The following is a 25,633-nucleotide window of genomic DNA, read 5'->3' as shown; positions in this document are numbered from 1 at the left end:
GGACTTGCTGTGCACTACCATTTAGCAGAGAAAAATCCAGCATGCAGACATTTATCCTGGAAATTAAGAGAAAGACTTGTAGCTGTGCAGGTCAACATGCTGAGCATGAAGGACAGAGAATGCCTGAGGCAGGACCACCAGATGAGGACACACTTTGAATGCATGAGATGATGGTCAACCAGGAGCTGCTGCATGAGATCAGCAAGTAAAGAAGCAAGGTCACCTCACTGTGAAGGAAGGAACAGATTTAGGATAACCTGAATATGGCTCAAATAGCAAACAAATGCAGCAAATGTGCCTCCCACATCCAGAAAAATGAAAGGAGGGATTAAAACATAGATAGACTTTCACACTCTTCTGAGGTTTTTTTGAAGGAAACCCAGATTCAAGAGAGGAAGGCAAATGGAAACAGAATTTATCACAGATACATTGTCTCAGTGTAATGTAATGATTTCTCTTTGATAATTAAATCCGACAAGGTGATGCAGTGCATTTAGGCTAGTTAAGATGTAAGGAAGGAGTTTCATTTGCCACCCAGTATGAACCAGTTTCCAGTGCTGGAAGCCATGGGTGTGGATACAGCAGAGGAAGAACCAGCTCATCAAGTAAATGATGGGTTGGATTAAAAGGGGTGTCTCTGAGCAAAGAGATGCTTCTAGCACTTGTTCTTCCACCCCAGTGTTGGGATGACCCCACTAATGTTAACAGCAGGCAGTGCAGAGCCAGGAGTGCAGAGTCATCACGCCTGCGATGCGTTTTGGGGAGGGACACAGCCACATCACTAGCAAGGCACTGGGAAGATCTCACCCAGAAGATCTGCCTGAGCATGCTGTTTTGGAGACATGCCTCCAAAATTGTGCAAGGAAAATGAGAGAGCTGCTCACAAGTGTAGACTGAAAATTAGGTGGACTCACCCAAGTATGGATGTTTTGGGACAATTTTCAAACAGCTTACCAGGAGTAAGTGGTTTCAGACAATGCTGGGGAAGCGTACCGAAGGGACTGAGCAAGGGTGGTCTCTGAGTTATGAGCTGAAACTTATGCCTTGTGTCAAATATATTGGTCTTTACGAGAAGACTTGAAAGGAGGCATTCAGCTTGGCCACGTGGGTGCCACATGCATGTGTGCACTACGTATGTGCTACACTGCACGTTTTGCTGGTAGCCTGCAGGGATCAGGAACAAATTTCTCTCCTTTGCTATAAACTTTGGCAGCTAAGTTGCTGGGTTATTTGTTCCTTCTGCACGCTGCTGTGGTCGCAGACAGAATACAAGGCACTGTGTTTTCAGTGATACTCAGGCAACTTGGACATCACAGCTAGGGCTGGGGTTTTAAAACTAATCACTAGGCTTGGGCTTAAGGGAACTTCTCCAGGCCAGAGAGACAGGGAGGGGGCATTGATGATGGACCACACCCTACACACATCTGATGGTTTTACCCAGTCTCACAAGGATCAGTTACTGGTGATGCTCTCCAGCCGATGAGGTGTTCAGGAGCCCTGATGGCTTGTGCTAGGGTGGGTGATGACGCTGACGCTGAACTTGAGGCTAACCCAAGTGCTTCATTTCCAGCAGGTGGGAGACATCAGGGACTGTGACAGAGTTTCAGCAAACACACCCCAGCTTCCAAGGAGGGCAAGCTCAAATTCTGCTCTGAATCACCCTTTCACCCCTCTTGGTTGCCTTTTCTCCTGCAAGACTACATCCTTTGGCCAGTGAAGTCCTGTGCAGGAGTAAGCACAGCCCCAAGCTGGCCCACAACCAGACGCAGCAGCACAGGGCTCAGGGGCCGTGCCAGCTCAGCCCTGACCACCATGGAAGAGCATGATCCCAGCAGTGCTAATCCAATTACAAAACAAACTTCCTTCCTTCATTATCAGGGCCTGCAGCATGCTAAAACAGCTTGGCTATTATGGAGGGCTTAGCGAGGGACTAGAGATCAGGCAATGAATGGCAGCGCTGTTTCACTTGCAGGGAGGAGGGACAGAGAACAGAGGCAGCTGGGACGACACAGGGGATTGACAGGACAAATGGATTGGGAATTGCTACAGACAAAGGGCTCTGGTCAACGTTCATGCTCCCAATGGGGTTAACCTCAAAGCCACATCAGGTTGCTGAGGCCCTTGTCTGCCCTGGGGATTAGCATTCTCATGAATGGGGATCCCTGTCACCTCTCTAGCACTGTCACATGCCCCCCCCCCCCCCCCTTATTTCCAAACAACACTCATTTCAGTCACAGGACAGCAAGTTTGCCAATGACATCAAGCTGAGTGGTGCAGTCGACATGCTGGAGGGAAGGGATGCCATCCCGAGGGACCTTGACAGGCTTGAGAGGTGGGCCTGTGCAAACATCATGAGGTTGAACAAGTGGTTGAACAAGGTCCTGCACACAGGTAGGGGCAATCCCAAGCACAAACACAGGCCGGGCGCAGAATGGATTGAGAGCAGCCCTGAGGTGAAGGACTTGGGCATGCTGGTTGATGAGAAGCTCAACATGACCCAGCAGTGTGCACTCGCAGCACAGAAGGCCAACCGCATCCTGGGCTGCATCAAAAACAGCATGGCCAGGGGGTCAAGGGAGATGATTCTGCCTCTTTACTCCGCTCTCATGAGACCCCACCTGGAGTACTGCATCCAGATCTGGAGCCCTCAGCAGAGGAAAGACATGGACCTGTTGGAGCGGGACCAGAGGAGGCCACAAAAATGATCCGAGGGCTGGAACCCCTCTGCTGTAAGGAAAGGCTGAGGGAGTTGGGACTGTTCAGCCTGGAGAAGAAGGCTGCGGGGAGACCTTACAGCAGCCTTGCAGTACCTGAAGGGGTCTGCAAGAGAGCTGGAGAGGGACTGTTTACACGTATTGCATGTAGTGACAGGACAAAGGGTAATGGCTTCAAACTGAAAGGCAGTAGATTTAGATTAGATATAAGAAAGAAAATCTTTACTACGAGGGTGGTGAGACACTGAAAGAAGTTGCCCAGAGAAGTTGTGGATGCCCCTGCCCTGGAAGCATTCAAGGCCAGGCTGGATGGGTCTTTGAGGAACCTGGTCTAGTGGAAGGTGTCCCTGCCCATGGCAGGGAGGTTGGAACTAGATGATCTATAAGGTCCTTTCCAACCCTAACCATTCTATGATTCTAAAAGGTAGCACTAAAATACCCTTGCAAGAGAGATTCAATCTAAATTTTCTGGGGAGTTCCTGATCATCTCCCATCACAGAGGATGCAATGCACCAGCCAGACCCAGAGCCTTACACCTTTTGTGGGAATCCCAAAATAAGACCTCTCCAGGTTGAAACACGACCCAGGACCTCTTTGGATCTGCCCCATTTGAGATTACGTCCATCCCGTGACCCGACGTCAAGCTGTGGGCTGGCTCTTTACCATGGCTCTGCATCCTGCAACCTGCTCTTACATCTTTCTTGTTGGACCTCCTCCACCACAAGAGCCCACGAGGAGCTGGAGGCTCCGCTGGGCTGGAGGCATTGGCCTCAGGTTGCAGTGAATTTGCAGCCCTCTTCACCCCTGGGGTCCAGTCCCTCCTGGTAATGCTGTGAAGAAGGGAAAAAAACCTAGCTGGGCTTAGGGCAGTTCTGCTTTTCTCCAAATAAAGCCCTTCTTGACTCTGGTCCCAAACACTAACACTGCTTGGAGCAGGAGGGTGGACTAGAGACCTCCTGAGGTCCCTTCCAAATCAAGTTATCATACAAGTGTAGCCAGCATGTCAAAGGAAGTAGTTATTTCCCTTTATTTGGCATTGGTGAGGTCACATCTAGATACTGTGTCCAGTTTTGGACGCCAAGTACAAGGAGAGAGTTCTGCAGAGGGTCACTAGGATGGTCAGGGCTGGAGAACATGTCATACATAGAAGGAGATGCTTAAGGAGTTGGGCTTCTTTAGCCTGGAGAAGAGAGGGCTGAGGAGGGATGTAATTGCCACAGGGAGGACTGACAGTTGCTGAAGCACCTGGACATAAAGCCCAGCTCCAGAGCAGTCCTGCTGGTCCACCTCTGTTTCTGAGGAGCTGGTGTGATGCACACAGGTCTCACACCCATTAGTGCTCAGCACGGATGCCCCTGAGATGGAGCCAGGCTGCTTGGTTAGGGTCTCACCACAAGGCTGCAAGCTCACTGGTACAGTCAGCGTGGGCTGCCAGGCTGTTTGCTCCCTGCCACCGTTTCTCAAGAAAAGAAAACCACAATACGATACACAGGGATCTTTCCCGTGCCTTTGTTTTCTGACTGCACAGCCACAGCAGGGCTGCTAAGGGCCCCTGAAACATTTTAAATGCGGCAGGGGCATCCCAAGAGCATCGCTGCAGATTTCTGCGTCTCCAGCCCTTTCTGCAGGCTTTGGTGTGGCAGTGCCAGGAGAAAAGCCCTCCAGCTGGAATCGCCTCCGTCCCTGCTGGACAAGATGCCTCCCTGGGATGGAGAGAGGCAGATGGGGAGCTGCCAGCAGCCAAGCAGGACTGTAAGGAGACACCGGGTGCCCGATGAGCTCAAACTGCTGCCTTTTAAGGAGCGGCAGAGGCTGAGGCATCCTGGAACAAACCAACACTGTTTCTTCAGGCTCCCAACTTGCAGCGTGCACTCAGGGACCACACTGGCTGTGCCCGATGGTCCCCACAGCAGCTCAGAGCTGTTAGTTATGAACAGCCAGGACAGCAATCCCCCAGCTACAGATTGAGTCTGGAAAAATCCAGAGCCCCAGATGGTAGAGCAGGGTTCCAGCCATGGCTGCAGCACTCACCCACACAAGGTCCCCACAGTCCAAGCGATCACCTCCGTCCCCCCCAGCAAACCTGCAGGACCAGCTCCATCCTGGACGATGATGCTTTTTCACAAAGCCTTCATCAAGCCTCCGATAACACATCCACCAACGCCCCAAGCGCTCTGCTCCACTGACACAAAAGGTTTTGCTGGTTCAGCAGTGAATTTGCCACTGCCATCCCCTCTGCTGAGCACAGTGGGACCACCCGGGGAGTGGAGGGGAAAGGGAACACGCTGCAGGGGAGTAACATTGAGCTCGAGCTTAGTCTGAAGCATGGATGGAGGAAATGTGCATGCGTGAGTACAGTAGCGAGCAACACCAGAAACAAGGTTAGAAGGCAAGGTATGCGTTAAATGCTACAGAGCACCAGATGTAGCCTCAGCCAGATGAAGGAGCAAGCTGGCCCCAAGACAGTGTGGGGAAGACAAAGAGCAGAACTGGAGCCACTAAATACTCAGAGGAGGAGAACAGGAGATCTGTGAAATTCAGGACTTTTACCTAAGACTTACGAGGGATGAAGGAAAACATGGAGGCAAAAGGTCCCAAAGAGCAACGCTTTCTGCAGGGAACAACAGGCAAGTCCAAAATCAGCTCTATGCTGCCCACAGAGGGTCCCAAAGACATAGCGAGGACGGGACCACCGGCATCCTTTGTCCCCTGTGTCTCAGACAAGGGAGCTGGCTGGACCGCTTGGGCACACGGGTCTCAGTGTATGCAAGAGCGAAGGAAAAATCAATTCGCTCAGAGCTTTTGTGTAATAAAATCCCCCTCCCCACCATTTTGCCAGACCGATCCCCCACTCGAGGTGTTGGGACGTGGGCATGCGGTCCCCACAGAGCAGGAGGTGACCATGCACCGCTTTATTAGGCAGTGGTGCTGCACGCGCGGCCAAGACCGGTCACTATTTACATTTGGCAAAGGATGGCAGCGAGTATCGAGCACCCATGTGGGTGGGGGCAACTGCTGGCCTGGCCCCCCCCCCGTGCCTTGCTAGCCCCAGGCAGGCCCCTGCTCGCCCCCCGCCAGCCTCTTTGCCTGCGGGCACAGACATTTTGCCTCCCATGGGCAGAGCCAGGCACCCTCACGGAGGTACTTCGGGCCTATTAATGGATGATCGCTCCCCCTTTTCCCACACATCACCCCCCCTCCAGGCCTCTCGAAGGGCCCAGCTCCAGTCCTTGCGTCCCAAGCTCTGCCCAGAGGCAGGCAAGGGCAGTGGGCAGCTGGCAAGCTCTGCTCAGCTCCTCAGGTGTGGGGGTCCCCCGGCACCATCCCAGCAGGCAAACCGGTGCGCAGGAGCCCCCTGGGAGAGCAGGACGAGGGGTCCGGCTGCGGCAATCCCCAACGGCGCTGGCCGTGCTCAGCGAGCCGCTCGCGGGCTGCTGGTCCGGAGCCCGTCCTTGGCACGGCGGCGCTCGGCCCCGTGGATGGGCCAGTTTCGGGTGCACCCGGCCTCAAGCCTGGCTCGCGGCGGGTAAGGACTATAGGGTACGGATAGCCACCGGGTAAAGCAAGGACATGTGCTCAGCCCCCTTGATGGGCAGCTTGCGGCTGGCGTAGTGATGAATGATCTCGGGCACGCTGTCGAAGGGCGGGCTGTGCTGACCCAGCACGTACTTGTTCTCTTGGGTCCGAGACAGTTTCATGTGCATGAAGCCCTGGCTGCTCCTGCAAGGAGAGATCGAGGCAGGGTTAGGGGGTGCAGCTGCCCCCGGCCTCCCGTCAGCTTCTGCCCACCCCGAGACAGGCAGCCTGCCCCTATAGCTGCGGGGCAGGACGCTGGTGTCTCCTGTCCCCAGCCATGGCCCTGCCCGTACCACCCCGCTCTCAGCCAACTCCAGACAAAGCCCACAGCACAAGGGAGGGACACGGCTGGCCACGCTGCACTGTGTGTCCCCCAGGGAACACAGCCATGCAGCGGGGTGTAAGGGGTCCATCCGCGGATGAGGACGGTGCCCGAGGCTGGGGTGGGTGCACACAGGCAGGAAAGCGAAGGCACAGCCTGGGCAGGAGCAGCAGCAGGGGCTGGGGGGATCTCGCTGCAGGATGACGTAGGGGCAGCGGCTTTCACCCCTCACACGTGGCAAAGCCCCTTCTGCAACCACCTGGCTCGCACAGGAGGACTTCAGCTCACATATCCCCAGCCTCACCGTGGCAAAGCAGGATTTTCTCCTTTGGCCCGCAGCCCATTGTGCACCCCCCCACCAACACTGCGGGTTCCATAAAACCCACTCAGCGTAGCGAGGCCATTTCCCGGCACAGCACGGGCACCGAGCCACGCGAGGCTGCGCAGGCAGATCCTGCCACAAGCACTGATTCCAAGTGACGGGCTAATGGCCCTGTTGCTATTAATTTGCGTCTCCGAGGAGAGCCACAGCCTGTCTGCAGCGTCTGGAATGCACATTATGGCAAAATATTGATGACTTAAAAGCAGACAGGACCTCATCAGCAATGCTGAGCCGCTTCCAGTGCTGCGCAGGGCAGTCCCATCCCCCCGGCTGGAGATGGTACCTGTAATCGACAGCCCGGCTGCATTAGCAGAATGGGTCTGCAATCCATTTAGCGCCGAGAAGCAAGAAGCTGGCTGCCCCAAGGGAGGGCAGGGGGGATCCACAGCCCCCTGTCAGGGGACAACGAGAAGCGACAGCCAGCTGCATCCTGTGTCCCAGTGGCAGGGCGCAGGGCAGAGCTGCGGGGGCTGCACCGTGCATGGCACCTCAGGAAGGTGCACGGATTCATCCTACACACGCATATACGTGGTCACACCGCTAACACACACAGCTGCCCACAGCTGCTGTCTGTGAAGCTGTCTGGTTTGCAGCCTGCTCCCTCGGGCACCTCCCCAGGGGTCCCCCAGGCAGGCTGCAAACCAGAGAGCCTCACAGGCAGCAGCGGGGCCACAACGAGGACAAGAGGCAGGTACTGCTCCTGCCAAGCACCTTACAGATGTGAGGAAGGACCCAAACCTTTGCAGCGTGGCCTCAGACACTGTCACAGAGGCACGAGCCAGGAGGGGCTCATTCCCGGAGCGCTTGAGGCAACGACACTACAAATCTGCCCGCAACAGGCAACATGGGGCCCCCTAACCTGGACCAGCCAGGACTGTCACATCAGGGTTAAATCCTTCCTGCTACCTGACACGCTATGGATACAGCCCATCCTGCTGTTCTCTTTGGTGTATATTTGCCTTGAAAGCAGCACAAAAGGGCTTTAGGTCAGCACCAGAGCTCTCTTTCAGATCATCTCCTTGGCTTCACCTCCTTCTTCAAAGGGGAAAAAAAAAAAAAGTTCAAGAAAAAATAGAGAGAGATGCAGACAGCCAGCTTACAGCTATATAAAAAGCATCCCAGGGGATTTTCCTTGAAAAGGCTCTATAGAGAAAGGCAACAGAGTAAAAACCACGTTCCTGAGGCTGCGGGCTCTTTGCAAGAGAGGCACCTTGGACAGGCAATGCCCAAGCAGCTCCTGGATGGGCTGCAGTCTCCTCCAGGGAGGTGGCACAGTGCTGGCAAGGCCATGTCCCAGCTACACATGCTGTTTGAGAAGAGGATTTGGCCATATTTGCCATGAGGCTAAGGATGCGCAGTAAGAATTAAGGAAAAAACCCCTAAGAAATGGGTGACTGGTTCACAGAGAGGTGATGAAAAGGGACACCCATGCTGGCACGGGAGGAAGCCCCATCCACAACCCCAGTGCCACCTCCTAGGCTCTCCAACACATGCTGGCTAATTCCACCCATGAGGTGATGGCTGAGAGGACCTGTTGCAGCCTCGAATATGGCTCATCAACCAGCAGAAGCTGTTGTTTCAAAATTGCTCGCAAACCAGGGCAAGGAAAAAGTACTGAGAAAATCAAAACATCAGTAAAAATTCTGACAAAAAAAGGAAATGAGGGAGTTTTTCTGGAAAGGCTCGTTGTCTGATCTAAAAGCTACAATTGCAGAAGGAAGAAAGAATATTTTCAGCTAAAGATCTGCCCTGGCTTGGTGTTGAAGGCAGCAAAAAAAAGCATAAAAAACAGAGAGAGATGGAGCAATCTAATGCACAATTGTATCCCTGGGAAATAAACGAGAGAGGCTGAAGCCACCAGGCAGCAATGCAGGTTCAGAGACCACTGGGGAAACTTAAAAGTACATTGAGAAAAGCATAGGGATACGTGGCCTGTTGGTGGACAGAGACGACTGAAGTGCTCAATAAATACTTTTTTCACATCTGCCAGGAACAGAGCTAATCTACTCATCCAGCAGGAGGGCAAGAAGGTATTTGCTAATCCATCATCATCTTCAGGACAGTAACAGCTTTGATTTTGTGGGTTCAGGCTGTCCCAAGATTCCTGAAAGAGCTGGATGAAGAGCTATGGGCAGCTTCTCCCTAGCAGGACACGTGCGGCAATGCTTCATGCAGTTTTGGCACTAAGGGAATCTGGAAAACTTTGGGAGGGTGCAAAGATCCCCCCCCCAAACCCAAACAGAAACCAAGCCGTGCTGTGGGGGCAAGTTTTCCCTGCTGGGAAACCAAGCAGCGTAATGCCCTCTCTACAGCACGGCTGAGTGAGGGCTTCAGCGGTTATGTGGGCTGAGGAGGCAGGGATGGGTACTTACGTTTCCATTAACAGTGGGATCACACAAACTTTATTTTCCCATGAAACAAAGCTACAAAAAAAGGGGGTAACAAGAGGCCAGAGCTGGGAGCTGTAACCACTCACATTCGAGTGAGCAGTGAGGCACATCCTCTTATTCAGCTGAGGGATCACTAGCACTGCCAATGGAAGAGCAACGTGCCTCCAGATCTACAAGCCTTCCTGAGAGATACTTTCACAGACACCAAACCAGAAGCCTGTGCCACACCGCAGGGAAGCAGAGTCTTCATATTCCAGCCATTTCTGACCACCCTGTGGTCATCTCAGAGTTACCCCATCGGCACAGGCACACATTTGCGTGGAGCGCCCACCAGCAAGTGGTCACCCACGGCACCAGGTCGCCTCTGCCATGGGTCCAGCCACCCTCCCAGCCCCGTCCAGGCTCACTCACTTCAAGGAGAGGGAGAAGTCATTCTTGCTGGTCTCGCTGTTGCGCACCAAGTAGCTGGCCTCCTTGCACAGCCTCAGCAGCGTCTCCGCGTCCGTCCGGCTGATGGCCCCGTGGTACCAGCTGGAGGTGGGAGAGGGACCCGCTGTGCTAGGCAGAGAGTGGACACCCCGGGAAGGACTCTGCCCCGGGGCAGCAGCAGTGCCAGCATCCCGGCACCTCGCCGGGGACAGCAGCCCACGTTCAGGGAGAGGGATGTGGGTGGCACCGCTGGGGTTGGGGGACAAGGGGCTGGGCTTCCACTGAGCAGCTCATGGGGGTGCAGAGGGCACACGCAGACACCACAACTGCGAGATGGGTGGCAGAGACAAGCGGGCAGAAATGCGGGGCCAGGGAAGAAAGGATGAAGGAGGTCTGCCCCGGGGCTCCTCAGGCAGCCACTCAGGGCAGGCAGGACTCACCACTGGCTCTCCAGGGGCAGGGCAGGGTCAATCCTCTCCCCGATGAAGGGCCCAGGCTCGGCAATCAGCGTCTTCGTGCTCTTGAGGCTGCTGGAGCCATGCCTAAGGGAAGCCCTGGCCTTCTCCTCCCTGCAGGGCGAGGTGCGGCCGTACCCCAGCCCCTCCGATGGACCTGCAAAACACACACGTGTCACAGCCGGCGGCGGGGACAGGCGGACAGGCTGGGCTCCCAGCTTTCCCCCCCGTGGGGGGAGCCCGCAGAAAGAGACAGAACCACGTCACTTCGTGCTGGGTCCCCTCACGCTGCCCTGTGCCCCTGCTCTAAGCAAGGGCAGGGCAGCTCTTGGATTGCTGCTCACTGCAGTGCCCCAGGGCAGACAAGGCTGGGTGCCCACCATGCCAGAACTGGAGTCCTTGCAGCGCCCAAGCCCCTGGGAAGATTTTCCAGGGAGGTTTCAAAAGCTCAGAGAGGTTTTGCTAATGCAGCCAGAGATTCAGCGGTTGCTGCATAGAGTTAAGTGACAAGCGGTAAGGAGAGACTCTCCCATCTTGAAAAAAATTTTAAAATTAAATTTAAAAAAAAGAGGATAGGGTAGATGGAGCTAAAGGGAGCAGTCAGTTTGGAAACAATGGACACATTTCTGCTGGCACAAGTAAACCTCCTGGGGTGAAAAAAGTAATTCCCTGAGGTGGGAAGGGGACATTTTGACTGCCAGGTACCTCCCCGATGCAGACGCCTGCCCAGCACCAGCCCAGCCACTGTCCCCCGTGCACAGACAAAGCACGGCAGCCCGGTGAGTGGCAGGGGATGAACCGAGACGTGCCCCGGGGATCCAGGCTCCCGCCGACTGTTATTTCCGTGCGGGATTATTTCAGCATTAACAATATTGTTTCTCCCTCCTCCAGAGAGTTCATTATTGCTCCCCTGCATCGCAAGCCCCCTTACACAAATTGCTTATCGATCGGGCAGAGCTGCCTCGACGCGGGGCTGCCGGTGGCTGATGCCACTGAGGCACGGTCGCCTCGGAGGTGGCTGAGCCCGGGTGCTGCAGCTCCCAGGACAAGCGGGATGTCCCGGGCTGGGCACCTTCGCCCTCCCCATGCTCCCCGGCTGCTGGAGGGGGAGGCAAAAGCAGGGCAATGCTGAGGGCATTCTGCTGTGGGGCACAGGCAACAAAATACCCAGAGAGGGATGTTTTTCTCTCTAGCAGGTCATCCTCTAAGGTGGCTATTTGAGGGACACCTTGTCTGGGCCCTAAGCAGGCAAGCAGGTCCCCAGCCCTGCACCCCCCCCCGACCCCCCCCCCCCCAACACCCAGAAGAGAGGAAGGCAGCCAAAAGGAAACCCAGCCAAAATCCTCTGCAGCTTAGCATGGCTTAAACCCCCCTGAGAAGGAGCTCAGGGAGGAGGTGCCCGGCATTGAGGTTTGACAAGCCCTGTCTCTGCAGTGGTCCTGGCTTTTCACTGGCCAGGCTCACCTTTGTACATAGCATCTAGGCTTCAGTTTCAACTCATCACCTTAAAAAATTGGGGCAATCATTAAAAAGCCAGACAATCAAAACACCAAAGTGTTTGCTGGCGGCACAAAGTCATCATGTTAGAAGCTGAGAAATGCATTGCACCTGTCAGAGAGAGGCAGAGGCATGTGCATGATTAAACAGGATATTAAAAACAAGCCTCTAGGAGTAAGAAGACATCCTTCAAGAAGTTCAACTCACCCCCAGACAGGGGAAATAGAAAATGAGGCAAAATTCTGGCAAGATAAACTTAATACAACAAAGCAAGTCAGGAAAAAAAAGAGATTCTGTGTTGCTAAAACCAGGAAAAATGACACACTGATGTGTTCATCAGGAGCGGGATGCATGTCAGAGTGACTGCGGGGATAATAAACGACAGGGGAAGAGGCTGCATGGCAAAGAAATTAATTTTTCTTGACACCTGCATTCATTGTAGGAAGAGGATCAGGAAGTTTCCCCCTGCCAAGACCTTTCTTTTTCGGGACTGATCTCAGCCTGTAGCATCCCTGCTTCGGGTGTGGGACAGCACCCCGACCCGGCGCCGGCAGAGCAGCCGCATCGCTCCGGAGTGCCCCTACAATCGGCAGCGAGATCAGCCGCCACGTGCAGCCTCGTGCTCAGACCCACCTGGGAGGCAGCAAAAGCCATACTGTTTTTTCTTTAACGCAGCTCTGCAGGGACCTGGGTAACTGCAGATAAGGAAATCAGACATCTGCACCTGGCACATCGCAGTGTCTACCGGGAGCAGCGCTAGTGACACACGGGCAGGCACGGCACGCCGGGGCACACCGCTGCTTTGCAGAGAAAAAGTCAAGTCTCGCAGATCTGTCTCTGTTCTCCACAAGAGTGGCAACCCAACCCTAAAAGCCTGGTTGGCTTTCAACAAACCTCCCCACCCAACACTCTTGGCAAAACCCTAATCCACCACAGCACAAGAGCAACGTCCTTAAAATATTAATAACAGGTTAAAAGCGAAGCAGCAACATTTGGCTTTCGTAAGCGAGACTGCCAGCAGAGTCCAAGGGGGATATACACGGGGGCTCTGCCGCTCAGCACACACAAAGAAGGCTTCACAACAAGCCAAACCTAAGATGACAAAGTGCACCTGGGAGATTTAGCTGTTCAGGATAGCAAAAACGGGAGTGAAGAATTCAGAGGGACCTCCTGCCACTGAGCAGCTAGGTAACACGATAGCAGAGGAAATGGAGCAGTGCTAACGATGAAGCGAGGCGCACGGGGAAAAAAGTCAACCCCAACTTCAGCGGTGGGATCTGAATTAGCTGCTATCATACCTGTAAGGGACCTAGGTATTAAAGAGTCGCAAGAAAACATGAGCTAAATGCTCAGAGCGGTTGTCGAGAAGACCGTAAAGCAGCTGTCAAACGTTGGGAATTTGGAGGCAAAGAGGAGCCAACAAGAGAAGGTAGTAACCCTGCCACTGAATAATCCCCTGGTGCAGCTTGACTGCTGCATGCAAACAGACATCATGGAGCTGGAGAAGATGCAGCAGAGGTGAGGACAAATGTCTGGTGCTTGGCGCAGGACAGCTGAACGGGCCAGGAGGAGCTGGGGGAAGGAGGAGGAGGAGGGTGGATGTCCGGCAGTGCCCACAGGCAGCAGGCAGAGCCCTGCCAGGTCCAGGCAAGTTCCGAGGTGTCGCAGCATCTTGGCGCTGATGGAGGGGCAGCGAGGCAGGGTCACAGCGAGCACCGGCCGCAGCCCCCCCGGACACCCCGCTGTCATGCAAGACCCACCGTTAGCGTCTTCGTAGCTGGGCTGACCATGCTGCGGAGGGACGGAGGCACCGGCCTCACCGTCCGGGGGGCTTTCACCGCTGTCGAGCTGTCCCACTGGCGGTGGCCATGGCAGGTCTTTAATGACCTTGATTTCAACTGGATGGGAGGCGGGGGTGGGTGGGAAAGAGAAAGAAAGAGAAAGAGAGAAAGAAAGGACTTAGAAAAAACCGTCAGCAACACTAGGCCCACGGAGAAGGAGAGCAGTTGTGGGGGGAAAGACCCAAAGACTAAAATTCCTGTGAGCGCTACGCCAGCCTGGCCATCTTGTCCCCTCCCCTGAACCAAGCAGGAACAGGCCTGACATGGTGCACATTCCCAGGGGAGACACCCTGCTTCTCCACCGGCTTTCCCAGCTGGCCCTCTCTGGGGTCAGGGGGAGCCTGCGATCTCTCCCATCCCACGCATCTGTCCCTCCGGGGGACTCTGGTTACTGCCATCTGTCCTGCCCGCGTATCCGTCTTGACGCAGCACTTCCCAGCCACCCCACAGGGTCCACGTTCCCCTGCCAGGCACCAGTGGGTTGCGGCCTCGTGCCAGCACCGGTTGCCCATCAGCAGGGTTCTCGCAGGCCCCCAGAAAGGGGAACGGGCCAGCAGAGAGGTTCCAGCATTGCAGGAGAGGAGAAATGCCCTGCGAGCCACAGCAGGACCTGCTCTACATGACATTTCCACCCAGGGACATCAAGCAAGGTGGCCCATCTGCCCAGATCCAGAGCACAGACACCTCAGCACAAATCCAGTCCGGCAGCATACCGTGTTTCACGACGGAGCCCGACAAGCTGAATCCTCAGCACAGCATGCCACAAGCACCAGTCCCACAACCAGCCAAGTCCCAGCAGAACAAGTGCAACCTCAGGCGTGAGTAGACGCTGCGGCACTGAGCCCAGCACACACATCTCCAGTTCACAGAGCTCCCAACCTGAAAGGTGAACCGCTCCCAAGCCCCAATCTCCACGCCTCTCTGCCAGCATCCCTGCGCAGCGCCGACCACCGCCGGCTCGAGCGCCTTGTGCGCACCGGCTGCAGCGCAGACGCACAATGCTGCAATTAAAATGCATCCTAGATAAGAGTGTTGCAATTAGCCAGCACCAGCAGAGGAGCCAGCACTAATGCACAGCATGGATTTCCTCGTTAACAAACACAAACACAATCGATCCCACAGTACAGATAAATAGGGCTGGACGATCACCTGACCAAAGGCTCCTGCGGAAGCGCCCAGCTCTCCTCCTTGCCCTGAGAAAGGAGGGATCTGCTTGAGCCCAGGGCTGAGCCTCTCCACTGCAATTTGAGGTTGAGGGGGGATTAACTTGCACTGGAGGCTGTAATCAGTCAAAGCAGGGAAGAGGCAACAAGAGATGGGCCCTGGACAGGCTGCCAAAGCAGCTCCATCCACCACTCCACCCGGCCTGGCTCCCTGCTGAAAAGAAACAGCCTCTGCAAGTGCACGAGCACTCCCCGAGCCACAGAAACACAGAGGCCAACACTACTGACCCCCAAAAGATGAAGGAACCCGAAGGAGCCAGCTTCCCCGCTGCAAAATGCAGCGCGGCATCAGTTGCTTTATGGCTCCTATCCATCCAGTACGGCCGCTCCCATCACTCACCTGCAAAGGCTTTGGAGATCCGCTCCTTCTTCCACTCCCAGGGCTGGTCATACTCCTCTGGCGGCCGCTCGTCGTCCTCAGGCAGCCGGGACTCCCTGGGCCTGGGGCAAGCCGGGCGGTCACTGTCCGTGTCCATCCCTCCAAGCACAGGCTCATAGGGAGTGTCGTAGAGGTGCAGCGGCCGGGCGGGAGCCTCCCGTAAGCCCTTCTGGCGGATCTCTAGACGCAGAAGAGGGAAAAGACTGTGAGCTTTTTGCTGAACACAGACAGGCTACAGTTCCCAAAGCCCCGTTAGATGAAAGGGCTCGATTTCACCTGAGGGTGACATGGGGTAGGGAGCATCAGTGATGGAGGAGACCCCCCCCAGACCTCCAGCAAGCACCTGCCAGCAGCGGAGGAGCTGCTGGGCAGTGAGGTCCTGAGCAATTCGCAGCACCAAGATGCCTTCTCTCCCCACAGTGCAACATCCCCCCTCTCAGGCAGCGCTGCAAAGCAGGGTCCATGGAGACAGAGCTTCCCAGAGCCTGATTCCCTGCAAGCAGCAAGGCCAGTTGTCTTCCCAGGACACCCAGCACAGCTAGTTTACTAGAATGCCCTTCCCTAAAGCAAAAAAAAAAAGTTTCTCTCACAGACGCAAGCAGCCTCTTCACCGCTTTCTGATTTTTCCAAGAAACGCAACGGTCTAGTCCAAAAAGTTGCATGAGCTTTCCAGAAACCGCTCACTCCAGGAAACCACGGCACTGCAAAGCAGAGCCAGAGCCTGGGGCGTGCAAGGGCACGGCGACCCTGGGTGCACCACAAGCAGCAAGAGCGATGCCCTCAGGAGCGCGCGCTCTCACCTCGCCTGCTTTCCAGCCATAAACAAACCCACTGGGGACCCTGCTGCTGCAGCAGACAACGGCACGCTCTGGCCCAGTCCTAACCAAATTAAATAGCTCCCACATCCATCTTAGTTTTCTGTCAGACGCATCGAATGTCAGGTCTCTCCTGGCTCAGCCTGGCAAGCAGGCACCATGGACCCAGGAGGCAGCATCACAGGGAGAAATATCGAGGTGCCTTTATTGCTTGGGTCGCCTTTGCGAGTGCTCTGGCTACAGCAAACCAACTGCACACAGCTAAAGCTGCGAAAATTTGCCTGTAAAGCGGCTGTGCACCGCCACAGCCATCGCCCAGGTTCGCCTTGTCTGGGGGACCCAGTGCTGTCACGAGCTGCAAGGAGCAGAGTACAGTGGCCACCAAATTCACACAGCAGGGACCAGAGGCACAAAGAGTGGCCTTTGCACGGAGCCTTCCACCTTACCAGCCATCATCTTCTGGGCTTCATACGGCTCCATGTAGCCATCGTTCTCCGTCACCTTCTCCAGCCCTGCCTGGCTACCAGCCACCTGCGCCGCATCAAAGGGATCTGCGTAGTCCTCCAGGACAGCCAGCTGGAAGAGGGGAAGGGTAGGAGAAGGGTTAGGGTAACTCCCTGCCGTTCTGGGGGGGATCAGGGACCAGTTGAAGCCCCTTGAAACCTCACCATGAGCTCCGCTAGCAGCAGCCAGAGCAGCAGCCAGGACCTGGAGCCCGCACCACGGCAGCCCCACAGAGCAGGTGCTGGCAGTCAGCAGCTTTCCAGGCACTGGCGCTCAGCTGTGGAAACGCTCCAGCCTTTGTCCCGAAAGCTGGGACGGAGCCAAGCAGAGCAGGAGGTGGCCCGGCCCCCTCCCTTACCATCGGCTCAGCTCTGCCAGCACCCATGCAGACACCCCGGCAAGGCCCCGACTGCAGCGCAGGGCTGCCAGCGGGGCCAGCCTCCCGGCACAGCACACAGATGCTCTCCCTGCGTGCAGCCACGCTTCCTTGCCCGAGGTAGAGAAGCGGCGTGGATCCCAGCACAGGGATGACAGCTGGCACTGGCACGACTGGGAACTCACTGGTTATCTTCCAGGGCTCCTGCAGGTTTGTTTGAAGACATTTCTTAACAACAGGGCTAAGAACAGCCTATGGCTTCCCCTCCGTTCCCTCCCAGGACCCCGAAGCATCGCCACACGCATCCCAACTAACACAAGACAGGGCTCCTCCATGCAATCAGGAGTCACTGGGAAGCAGGACCAGCAGCCTCTAAAGTGCCCTGTCACTGGGACAGCACAAAAAGCCCGAGGTTTGCCCTTACTAGCGAAAAGCAGACCATCCTGCAGTAGGATATGGGGCATATCCCAGAGCTTGATCCCCTCCAGCGCTGGAGCCACACGCCTGCTCCGGCACCTCAGCAGCTTCCTGGCCGGAGCACCCCTTCGCACGATGCCGCAGCCCCTGGCAAGCCCGGAGCTGTACATCCCACCTTGAGCTCGGAAGTCTGGTCCCCAAATGGGGCCAGGCAATAATTCCAGCAGGGTCTGAGTGCACCCAAACGTCTTTGCTGGGGTCTGTTCACCCACCAGGCTGCAAACCCCAGGCAGGACCATCCAGCGAGACAGGTTTTGCCACACACTGCCAGCTATGCGGAGCTCCCACAGCAAGGACCAAACAGCCCAAGCACAGTGTGGCGGCTGCCTAAGCCCACTAGGCTCTGTCCTCACTGCCACGCTGTCCCTGCTCCTGGCCAGCCCTGGAGACCAGGGCCGCTCACACATTCCTCTCCGGCTCTCACAATCGGTTTAAAACACTTCTTCCTCCTTCCTGTGCAAAACGCCTGACAATAGCCTCAAGCAGCAAAGCCCAGCAGGAAAAGGGAACAGGAACTGGAGCTGTAAACACCTCCGCGCAGCCCCAGGCCTCCACATCCCTCCAAGCTGCGGGAGGAACACGGCTCACCATCTCCCCCCAAACACCCCGGCTCTGGGCTCCCCGGGTGGCCGATGCACTGGGGAGCCAGGGCAGCTCTCCACGTCCGGACCCTCTGTACCAGTGCATGGGCGAGCAGCAGAGCATCGCCCCGGAGCAAACCTCGCCAGCCACAGCACTCGTAGTCACCTCGGGCGAGGACAAGGCGGGTTCAGACGTGGGAGCAAGCAGAGGCTCTCAGCCCTCGGCGAGGCAGCGGCAGGACAGATGGCTGCTCGTGGTGCCAGCCTCTGCCGGATGAGAGGGAAAGAGCAAAACCTCCCGCTGGCTCTGCAGGCAGGGCCTGGCGCCAGCGAGCCAGGACACGGCTGCAGGAACAGCCAGCCCCTGGCTTTGCAGCAGGAGACAGTAAATCTGCTCTCTCCTCCATCACCCGAGGGAGACGTGGCATCGCTCAGCCCCCGTGGGCACCGGGGACACCAAGGGCCAACGCTGAGCTCAGGGGGCTGCAGCCCTTTGCTTGCCACCACTGGAGCGAAACACCCCCCCACCGCAGGGGTGGGCAACACTAAGTCGTCGGTGACTTTTGCAGCTGCCTGGTCGCTGACACCCACCCTAACAACCACGGGGTGGGGAGATGAGCAACAGCGACTGCAAATTCGCTGCGGGACGCCCCTCTGTTTTCTAAACACGCTTTTCCTCTCCAAGGCAAAGAGGGGCTCAGCCTGCAGCAGGCGTGTGCTGCCCACCCACGGCCTGTGAGACGCCAAGGGCAGACCAGCAGCTGCCGCTCTGAATGGCCAGGAGATCCCGTGGGCTGCACCCAGGCCTCAGAAAGCTGCAAAGAGGCTCTCACTCCACTGCAACGACATCTGCAGAGCGCAGCCCCGTGCCAGCTACAGCTCGTTCGCACCTGCGCTGCTGCCAGGGGAGGCACGAGCACACGGCAGGCGTCCCCGCACACACAAATGCAGAGGCTCAACATGCGGGCACCCGCAAGGCGGGCAGATGGGCAGCGCCGTGCCTGATGCTCATCCTCTGCAAAGAGCTCTCATGGCTCCAGGCATGCTGCAGGGCTGTGAAACGCGGTTTGCTGACCCTCCTGGGCTCAGACAGGGACTGCCTGCTCGTTCTTCCTGCTCCGAGCTCAACCTGCGCACATTCAAACCTGCCACAAACCCCCTGTGCTAGATGCATTTTGCCAGACAGACACAGACCCAGCTTGCTGCTAGCGCCAGTCCTGGAACCTCCCTCTCTCACCCTGTAAACACAGAGCAGCTTCACACAAGACAGCACACCAGCACAGCAGCTCGGCAGCCGAGAGGTTCCTCTGCACGTGGCCGTCACGCTTCCCAACCAGCAGAATGCCCCCTCCGCATTGCCTCAGTGTTCGGGTCTGGCTTCCCAGTGAGGGACACACAAGCTCCAGCAAGCTCACAGAGTGGCCCCCACTCAGGTGCCTCCAGCTCCAGGTCTAGAAAGCAGAGGGTGGTGGAGAATCCTAACATGTCTCTGCTGAGACCACTAAAACTGGGTATTTTGCTTGCAGGGGGCTGCAGAGGCACTCAGCACCAATTAGACAGACGAGACATGGGCTTAGCTCAGACCCAGAGCAAATGGCTCAGACCAGGGGTTTCAGCCTCCGAGCTCCCTAGGTTTGCTGGGGTTTTGCCACACTGGCTTCACTCCTCCACTGTCTCAAGGATGCCTCTTCGTAGAAGCAAAGTCTCCCCACCAGGTGCTGCTGAGAACATAAACCCATTCATTTTCTAAAATGGTCAGATATTACAGTGGAGAGCCATGGAAAAGCTGGGAAGGCAACTCCTAAATGTCTCCAGGAGCTCTGCAACCTCAGGATGTACAACCAAGCAAATGAGCCCTGAGGCTGGAGGGACTGGGGGGCTCCAGCCGGTGCCAGGAATGGGGCAGGGCTCTTAGAGGGCAAACGGTGGCGATCACGCTATTACTGATTGCATCCTAAAGCCCCTGCAAGTGAGGCCGAATTGAGGTTGCCCAGGAAACTGCATGTCTGACATTTCCTAATCCGAGCACTGGACTTTCTGAGCCACGTGGGGCTTTAGGAGCCCCAGCACAGGAGGTGGCTGCAGCCACTGGCAGGGCAGCTCCCAGAGGTGCCCCAGACCACCCCCCAGTTCGGTTAAAGGCCAGGCATTTCCACGCTTCGCTCACCTCCCACGTCGCAGAGGGAGCTTCTCACCGCCCGGGCGATTCCAGCACGCCACTCAGATGGCTGGGTACCAAGGCATTGCCTGCTCATGCACAGCACAAGCTTTGCTAGGTTTGAAATAACTCAGATGCAAAGCAAAAGCCTGACATGCAAATCCACCATCCCAGGGCAGCTCTTAGAGCAGACCAGTCCTTCAGAGAGCAGCTGGGCACTGCTGGTAATTGGACACGCATCCTCCTTGTGTACACAAGTGTTTTTCACATGTTTATCTGCTGTGACAATGCACACGCAGATCTCTGCTGCAGTACTGAGGCTGGTCTCACTCTATTATTTATGCCAACTGTAAGAATAAAAGAAAATCAAAAGAAAATTAAAGCAAAGGACCAGATCGTCATTGGGTTCTCGCAGTAAAACAATTCTTAGACTGCCCACCAGGGAGGGCAACAGACAGTGGCTCTCTGAGATCAGACAGTGAGATCCCAAGGCAGAGCTGAGGCTCTTCACCTCATCTACAAACGTCCTACCTGCCACCACCTTTTGCTGCAACAAGGGGCTCCACTCTACAGAGAGGTCCCCAGAGGACACCTGGGAAGATTCTTCACTGTATAAACAAGTTTCTTGCCCTGGAGATAAAGCGTGTTTGGGGTCCCCCCAAAAGATTTCTGGATTTCACTCAGTTTGTTCTCTCTGTCAGGTGCGAAATTTCCCCAGTTTTACACATCTTGCAGCTTGGCTTTCGGTGGACGCTGAAGCCAAACCCAAAAGCAAACCGAGCGTTGGCCTTCCAAGAAGGGTCTGGTCCACAGCCTGTGGGTGACGGCTGGGCTGGGTGGGAAGCCCACAGCTGCACCCACAGCACGGGAGGGGGGAGCACAGGACAGACAGCACAGCATTGCTGGGGATGACTCAGTTTGGGGAGGTTCCACAGGAAAGGCACACACCCAGGAGCTTCCTGGCCAGCCGTTCCCACACCCCACGGCACCGACCCTGCGCTCCCAGCAAAAACGCCAGCAACCGGTCCTGGCAGGCATGAGACAAAGGTGTCCCCAGGCAGATCCCCAACCCCATCCCCAAGCACGCTGTGACCTGGGTGCAGGCATCCCCACGCAGTCCCTCACCGCATCTCTCCCCACTGCATCCTGGTGGCATTGCTCCTCACGCCTAATACAGACACGGCAGAGACACCTCCAGGGTATCTGCCTCGCTCAGGCGAGCTGTGCAGGGCCAGTCCGTTGTCCACTGCTGTACGGAAAGGGCTGCCCAGACCAAGCAGATGGAGAAGGATCTGTGCTGGTCCCCACCACATCCAGCAAGCATTTGTAACAGAGCAGGAGACACTGCAGAGCTCACTCTAAGCACATCCCCACAAGATGTTGCAGATCCCATGCAAGTCAGGAAGATGTAATGACTTACGCTACGATGGCAAAGCATCGCGTGGCCCAGGTAGGAAGGATGCCACTGCCAAGATGTTCCTGCCCCATCTTCAGTTCTCCAGAACAGGCAGGACAGCTGCAGTAGGCACAAGGCTCCCAGGGAACAGGGTCAGTCCCCCAACCTCAGCACAGCGCCTGTACCACAAACCACGTGGCCTCGGCCAAACCACACAAACACGAACTGGTGGCTGCTCCTTCCACTTCTGTCCATCCTCATCCCTCCCTGCTGGAAAGGGCTGCACAGTTTATCAGAGTGTTTTTCACTGTCAATCATTAGCGAAAAACTTCTCTGCTCCAGCAGCCTTGCCTGTACCTAGAATTGCACTTCTCCCTTCATCTGAAGCATCATCACAACTCAGGGCCCACACCCATGCACCTTGTGGAGTCCCAGTCCCCGCAGTGGGGAGGGAACGGTGCCCACCACCTCTTCCTCAGCATGGGAGCACTGAGCCCCCTGCCACAACCATCATATCGGCTTGAAGAGCTCAGCAGAGGCTCCATCCCGGCCCCGGTGTGCCTTTCCTGCTCCAGGACACCTTGACATTGTCACCAAGGGCAAGGGCCACAAGCATCAGCAACCCCCCAGCAGGCACCTCCACCTTCCTGGACCATCTCCAGAAAGAACCACCACGACCCTGCAGCAACCAGGGAACCCTCCCACCGCTCAGCCCAACACCAAGGCCAGCAGATGGGAGCCAAAAAGGGCGCTGAAGCCCAGCAGAGCTGCTCCACGTGGCGTGTGCTCCCTGGCTCCTCCAGGGAAGCTATTTTAATGGACAGCTGCATGCACTATCAAACATTCCCACCTTATCTGCAGCTTCACCCAGCCTCTGGAGCTCTGCCCATGTCCATCGCATACCGCAGCCCTGAAAAATTAGAAACCTCCTTCCTACAGAGGCACACAGGAGATCACAAGATTACCTAATCGCCGTCTGTCTTGGATAAGATGAAGGGTCTTCTTCGGCCTAGTGCTGTTGGCAGGGTTTCCCCAAACGTATCCCAGCTTTTGGCTTTTCTCTAAACTTCCCAGCTTCTTCCCAGCCCTCGGACGCTCGCACAGCCCTGGCTGTACCTGTCGGCAGTCCCTGCTTCCTGCAGCCCTTTGCACGTCACAGCCTGAGCCCTTCCTACGACGACCACCCACTCCTGGTCCCTCTGATCCCACATCGCGCACTCCAGAAGAAAAACCATCCAGCCTGCCTCAGCAAACCACCTCACCGCAGTGGCACCTCTGATCCCTGCTGCTGGTGCCCTCCTCCTCCGCTGCCCGCAATGGCCAGTTTACAGGATCCTGGCTCACAAGGGGGCTTCTGCCAGGCCCCTCTGGAGACCTCCCAAAAGCGATTAGTCAGGACGAGCAACCTTCCACGATCCACCAGCGACAAGTTTTACTGTCTGCTTAAAAAACTCCCAAGCAGATTTTTCCTGGCGCTCATTCTGTCGTGCCGCCCAGACACGGACGGGATCGTCGCACCCACCGTTCCCTCCGCCAGACAGATCCGCCATCCCGTCGAGTTCGCTCGACAAGCCCCGTCTTGCAGGCGGCAGCGCTGGCAGGCGCTAATTACCCCTCCTGCCTTTCTCTGCGCAGTCCCTGCATCGGCCTCCCCGCCAAGAGGCCCGGCCCCGACCGCCGCAGCCCCGGCCGGTTTATCCCTCCGCGGGGTCCCCGCGCCGCTCGGAGCCCCTCTACCCTCGGGGAGCCCCGCGTTTCTCGCCGCCCTCCCGGCAGCGCCCAGCTCCGCTCTCGCCCGCCGAGCAGCCGGCCGGGAGGCGGCAGACAAAGCGGCGCTGAAGCTCGCTGACAAAGCGGCCCGGCAACTCCGCTGGTACGGGCAGGGCAGAGCGGCGGGCAGGGGCAGAGCGGCGCCGCCGGGCGCGCAGCGGGGGAGGCCCCGGAGGCCCCCGGGGTCGGTCCTGCGCTGCGCGGGGCCTTCCCGGGCCTGAAGGTCGTCGCCCCCGCAGCGCAGCGAGCGCTCGGCTGCAGAGCAGCGGCGGGCGGCGGAGCTAGAAGGCGCCGGCGGGTCCCGCGCTCTGGCAGCCCGGCGAGCGGCGCTTCCCGCTGGGGACCGCGGCTGCTCCCGCGGGAACCGGAGGAGAGGCCGGGGCCGCCCCCGCCGCTGCTGACGTGTGACCGGCGTGCGGTGGGACGCGGAGCGGCAGCGCCCGCGGAGCCCGGCCGGGGCAACCGGAGCGGTTCCGCCCGCCTCAGGGCTCCCGGCCCTGCTCCCTGCGGCGGGCGCCGAGGGCCCGGCGGGGCGACCCAGCGCACCCCCCGAGGCCACCGCGGCGGGACACTCACCTCCGGCGGCTGCGGCTCGTCGGGCGGCTCGGGGCCGGCCGGGGGCGAGCCGGGGGCGGCGGGCGGCGGCGGCGGGGGGGGGCTGGCGGGCACCTTCTCGACCGCCTCCACCTTGATGAGCCGGTGCTTGGGCGAGACGTACCGGGGCCCTTCGGGGGCGGCGGGCGGCGGCGCCCCGCTGTAGGGGTCCTCGAAGTCGCGCTCCTTCTGCAGCCGGTAGGCCGCCAGGATGTCGGGCTGGGCGGCGGCCAGCGGCTCGGCGGCGCCCCCGGGCGGCGGGGGCGGCTGCGGCGGCGGCCCGGCGCGGTAGTCGGGCTTGGGCGGCGCGGGGGGAGCGGGCTTGGCGCTGCGGAAGCCCAGGTGCTCGCGGAGCCAGCGGGCCATGGTGCCCACGCACTGCGGGGCCGCCCCGGCTCCCGCCCCGCCGCCGCCGCCGCCGCCGCGCTCCGAGCCGGCCGCCGCTCCGCTCAGCAGCATCGGCGCTGGCGGACTGAGCGCGGCGGCGGAGCCCGGGCCGGGGGGGGGAGCGGGGGAGGCGGCCGGGGGAGGCGGCCAGTGCCACCTGCCGGAGCCGCCGCGCCGGCTGCTCCGAGCGGGGCTTCCCCCCAGCGCCTCGCTCCGCCCGCCCCGCTCCCCCCCGGCGCGGCACGGCACGGCACGGCCCCCCCCGCCCCCCGGCCCGGCCCGGCCCGGCCCGCCTCCCCCGGGGCCCGCGCCGCTCTCCCGCCGCCCGGCCCACCTTCCGCCGCGCCCGGCCCGGCCCTCGCCGGCGCTCCGGGCCGAGCGCCCTGCACTCTCGGCTGCCTCCCCGCGGCCCCGGCCCCTCGCCGGCGCGCGCCGCCCCGTCCCTCCTGCTGCGCAGCCCGGAGCCCGCGGACCGGGGCCGGGCCGGGCTGCTGAGGTGCTGCCGCTCCCCTGGAGGGCAGCCCGGCGCTGGGGGTGCCGGAAAGGCGCCCGCCGTGGCTCCGGGAGAGGGGCCACGGGGGGGCTGCTAACGAGATCGGGGTCCCTCGATGGTTGCCCGGGAGGTGCTGGTGAGGCCAGACCCGCGCAGCACTCGCGGAGCAGATCACCCCGGGGAGAGTCGCCGAAGCACCAGGCTGGCCCCAGGGACCCCCGCGAGAAACGCGGCGGGACGCGGCAGACAAGGCTGAGCGGAGGCCGGGTGTGTGGGGACGGCGGGGCAAGAGCGCGGGGCCGCAGCCCAGGGCACGCAGGGCCGGGACAGCCGGGGCTGGAGGACATCCCCTGGGGATGGAGCTGCCGGTGAGGGGCTGAGCGCGCGGGGGAGCGGGGTGGAGAGCGCTGTGTTGGAGCGTGGCAGCGGAGGCCGAGGCCATCACAGAGGCGAGCGGCAGGTTTGCACATTGTGTTCTGTCACCCCTGCACACACACCGGCCACAGGCCACCGCAACTCTGCTCACCCACCACCCAGGGCCGACTGCTTCCCCGTGCCCTCCTGACCCCCGGCAGCTGCTGCGCGCAGCCCTGTCTCCAGACCTGCCCCCCTGCATCCCCCACAGCCCTTCCCAAGCACACACCGTTCACCCAAACCCGCTCTCGGCCCTGATCGCAGGTGCCCCGAAGGCCATGGTCAACCGTGCCCGAAAGGGAAGGGGGCCAGAGGCCCCTCTGAAAGCGGGACAACGGCAGAGGTGAAGCCATGCAGAGAGGCAGGCAGTGAAGGGGGAGAGATGCTGCAGTGTGGTCCTGCCCGTCCTCAAGCCATGAGCTGGCCCCTGCACCACTGTGGGAACAGATGTTGGGACGTG

The 25,633-nt window shown here is 58.4% G+C and overlaps 1 protein-coding gene across 6 annotated transcripts; it reads right to left on the bottom strand.

Moving 5' to 3' along the window:
- Nucleotides 1-2,236: 2,236 nt before the first annotated feature.
- SHF (Src homology 2 domain containing F) lies at nt 2,237-24,338 on the bottom strand. 6 transcript variants are annotated; one of them, XM_075431707.1, is made up of 7 exons: nt 23,862-24,245; nt 16,470-16,599; nt 15,170-15,388; nt 13,526-13,663; nt 10,254-10,425; nt 9,796-9,942; nt 2,241-6,434 (listed from the first exon to the last, which is right to left on the bottom strand). In XM_075431707.1, exons 1-7 carry the CDS (start codon nt 24,243-24,245, stop codon nt 6,248-6,250), a joined length of 1,377 nt encoding a protein of 458 aa, XP_075287822.1. In that variant the 3' UTR covers nt 2,241-6,247. The 6 variants fall into 6 exon arrangements, with proteins under 6 accessions (XP_075287823.1, XP_075287822.1, XP_075287826.1 ...); XM_075431711.1 differs by lacking the exon at nt 23,862-24,245 and adding an exon at nt 23,038-23,316 and having other exon boundaries at nt 2,242-6,434; XM_075431710.1 differs by lacking the exon at nt 23,862-24,245 and adding an exon at nt 16,692-16,712 and having other exon boundaries at nt 2,242-6,434.
- Nucleotides 24,339-25,633: the final 1,295 nt, after the last annotated feature.

Source organism: Opisthocomus hoazin, chromosome 10 (genome assembly GCF_030867145.1).
Source record: "Opisthocomus hoazin isolate bOpiHoa1 chromosome 10, bOpiHoa1.hap1, whole genome shotgun sequence".
Taxonomy (NCBI): Eukaryota; Metazoa; Chordata; class Aves; order Opisthocomiformes; family Opisthocomidae; genus Opisthocomus; species Opisthocomus hoazin.
Note: the sequence above shows the minus strand (reverse complement) of the source record. Positions and strands in the feature narration are given on the sequence as shown.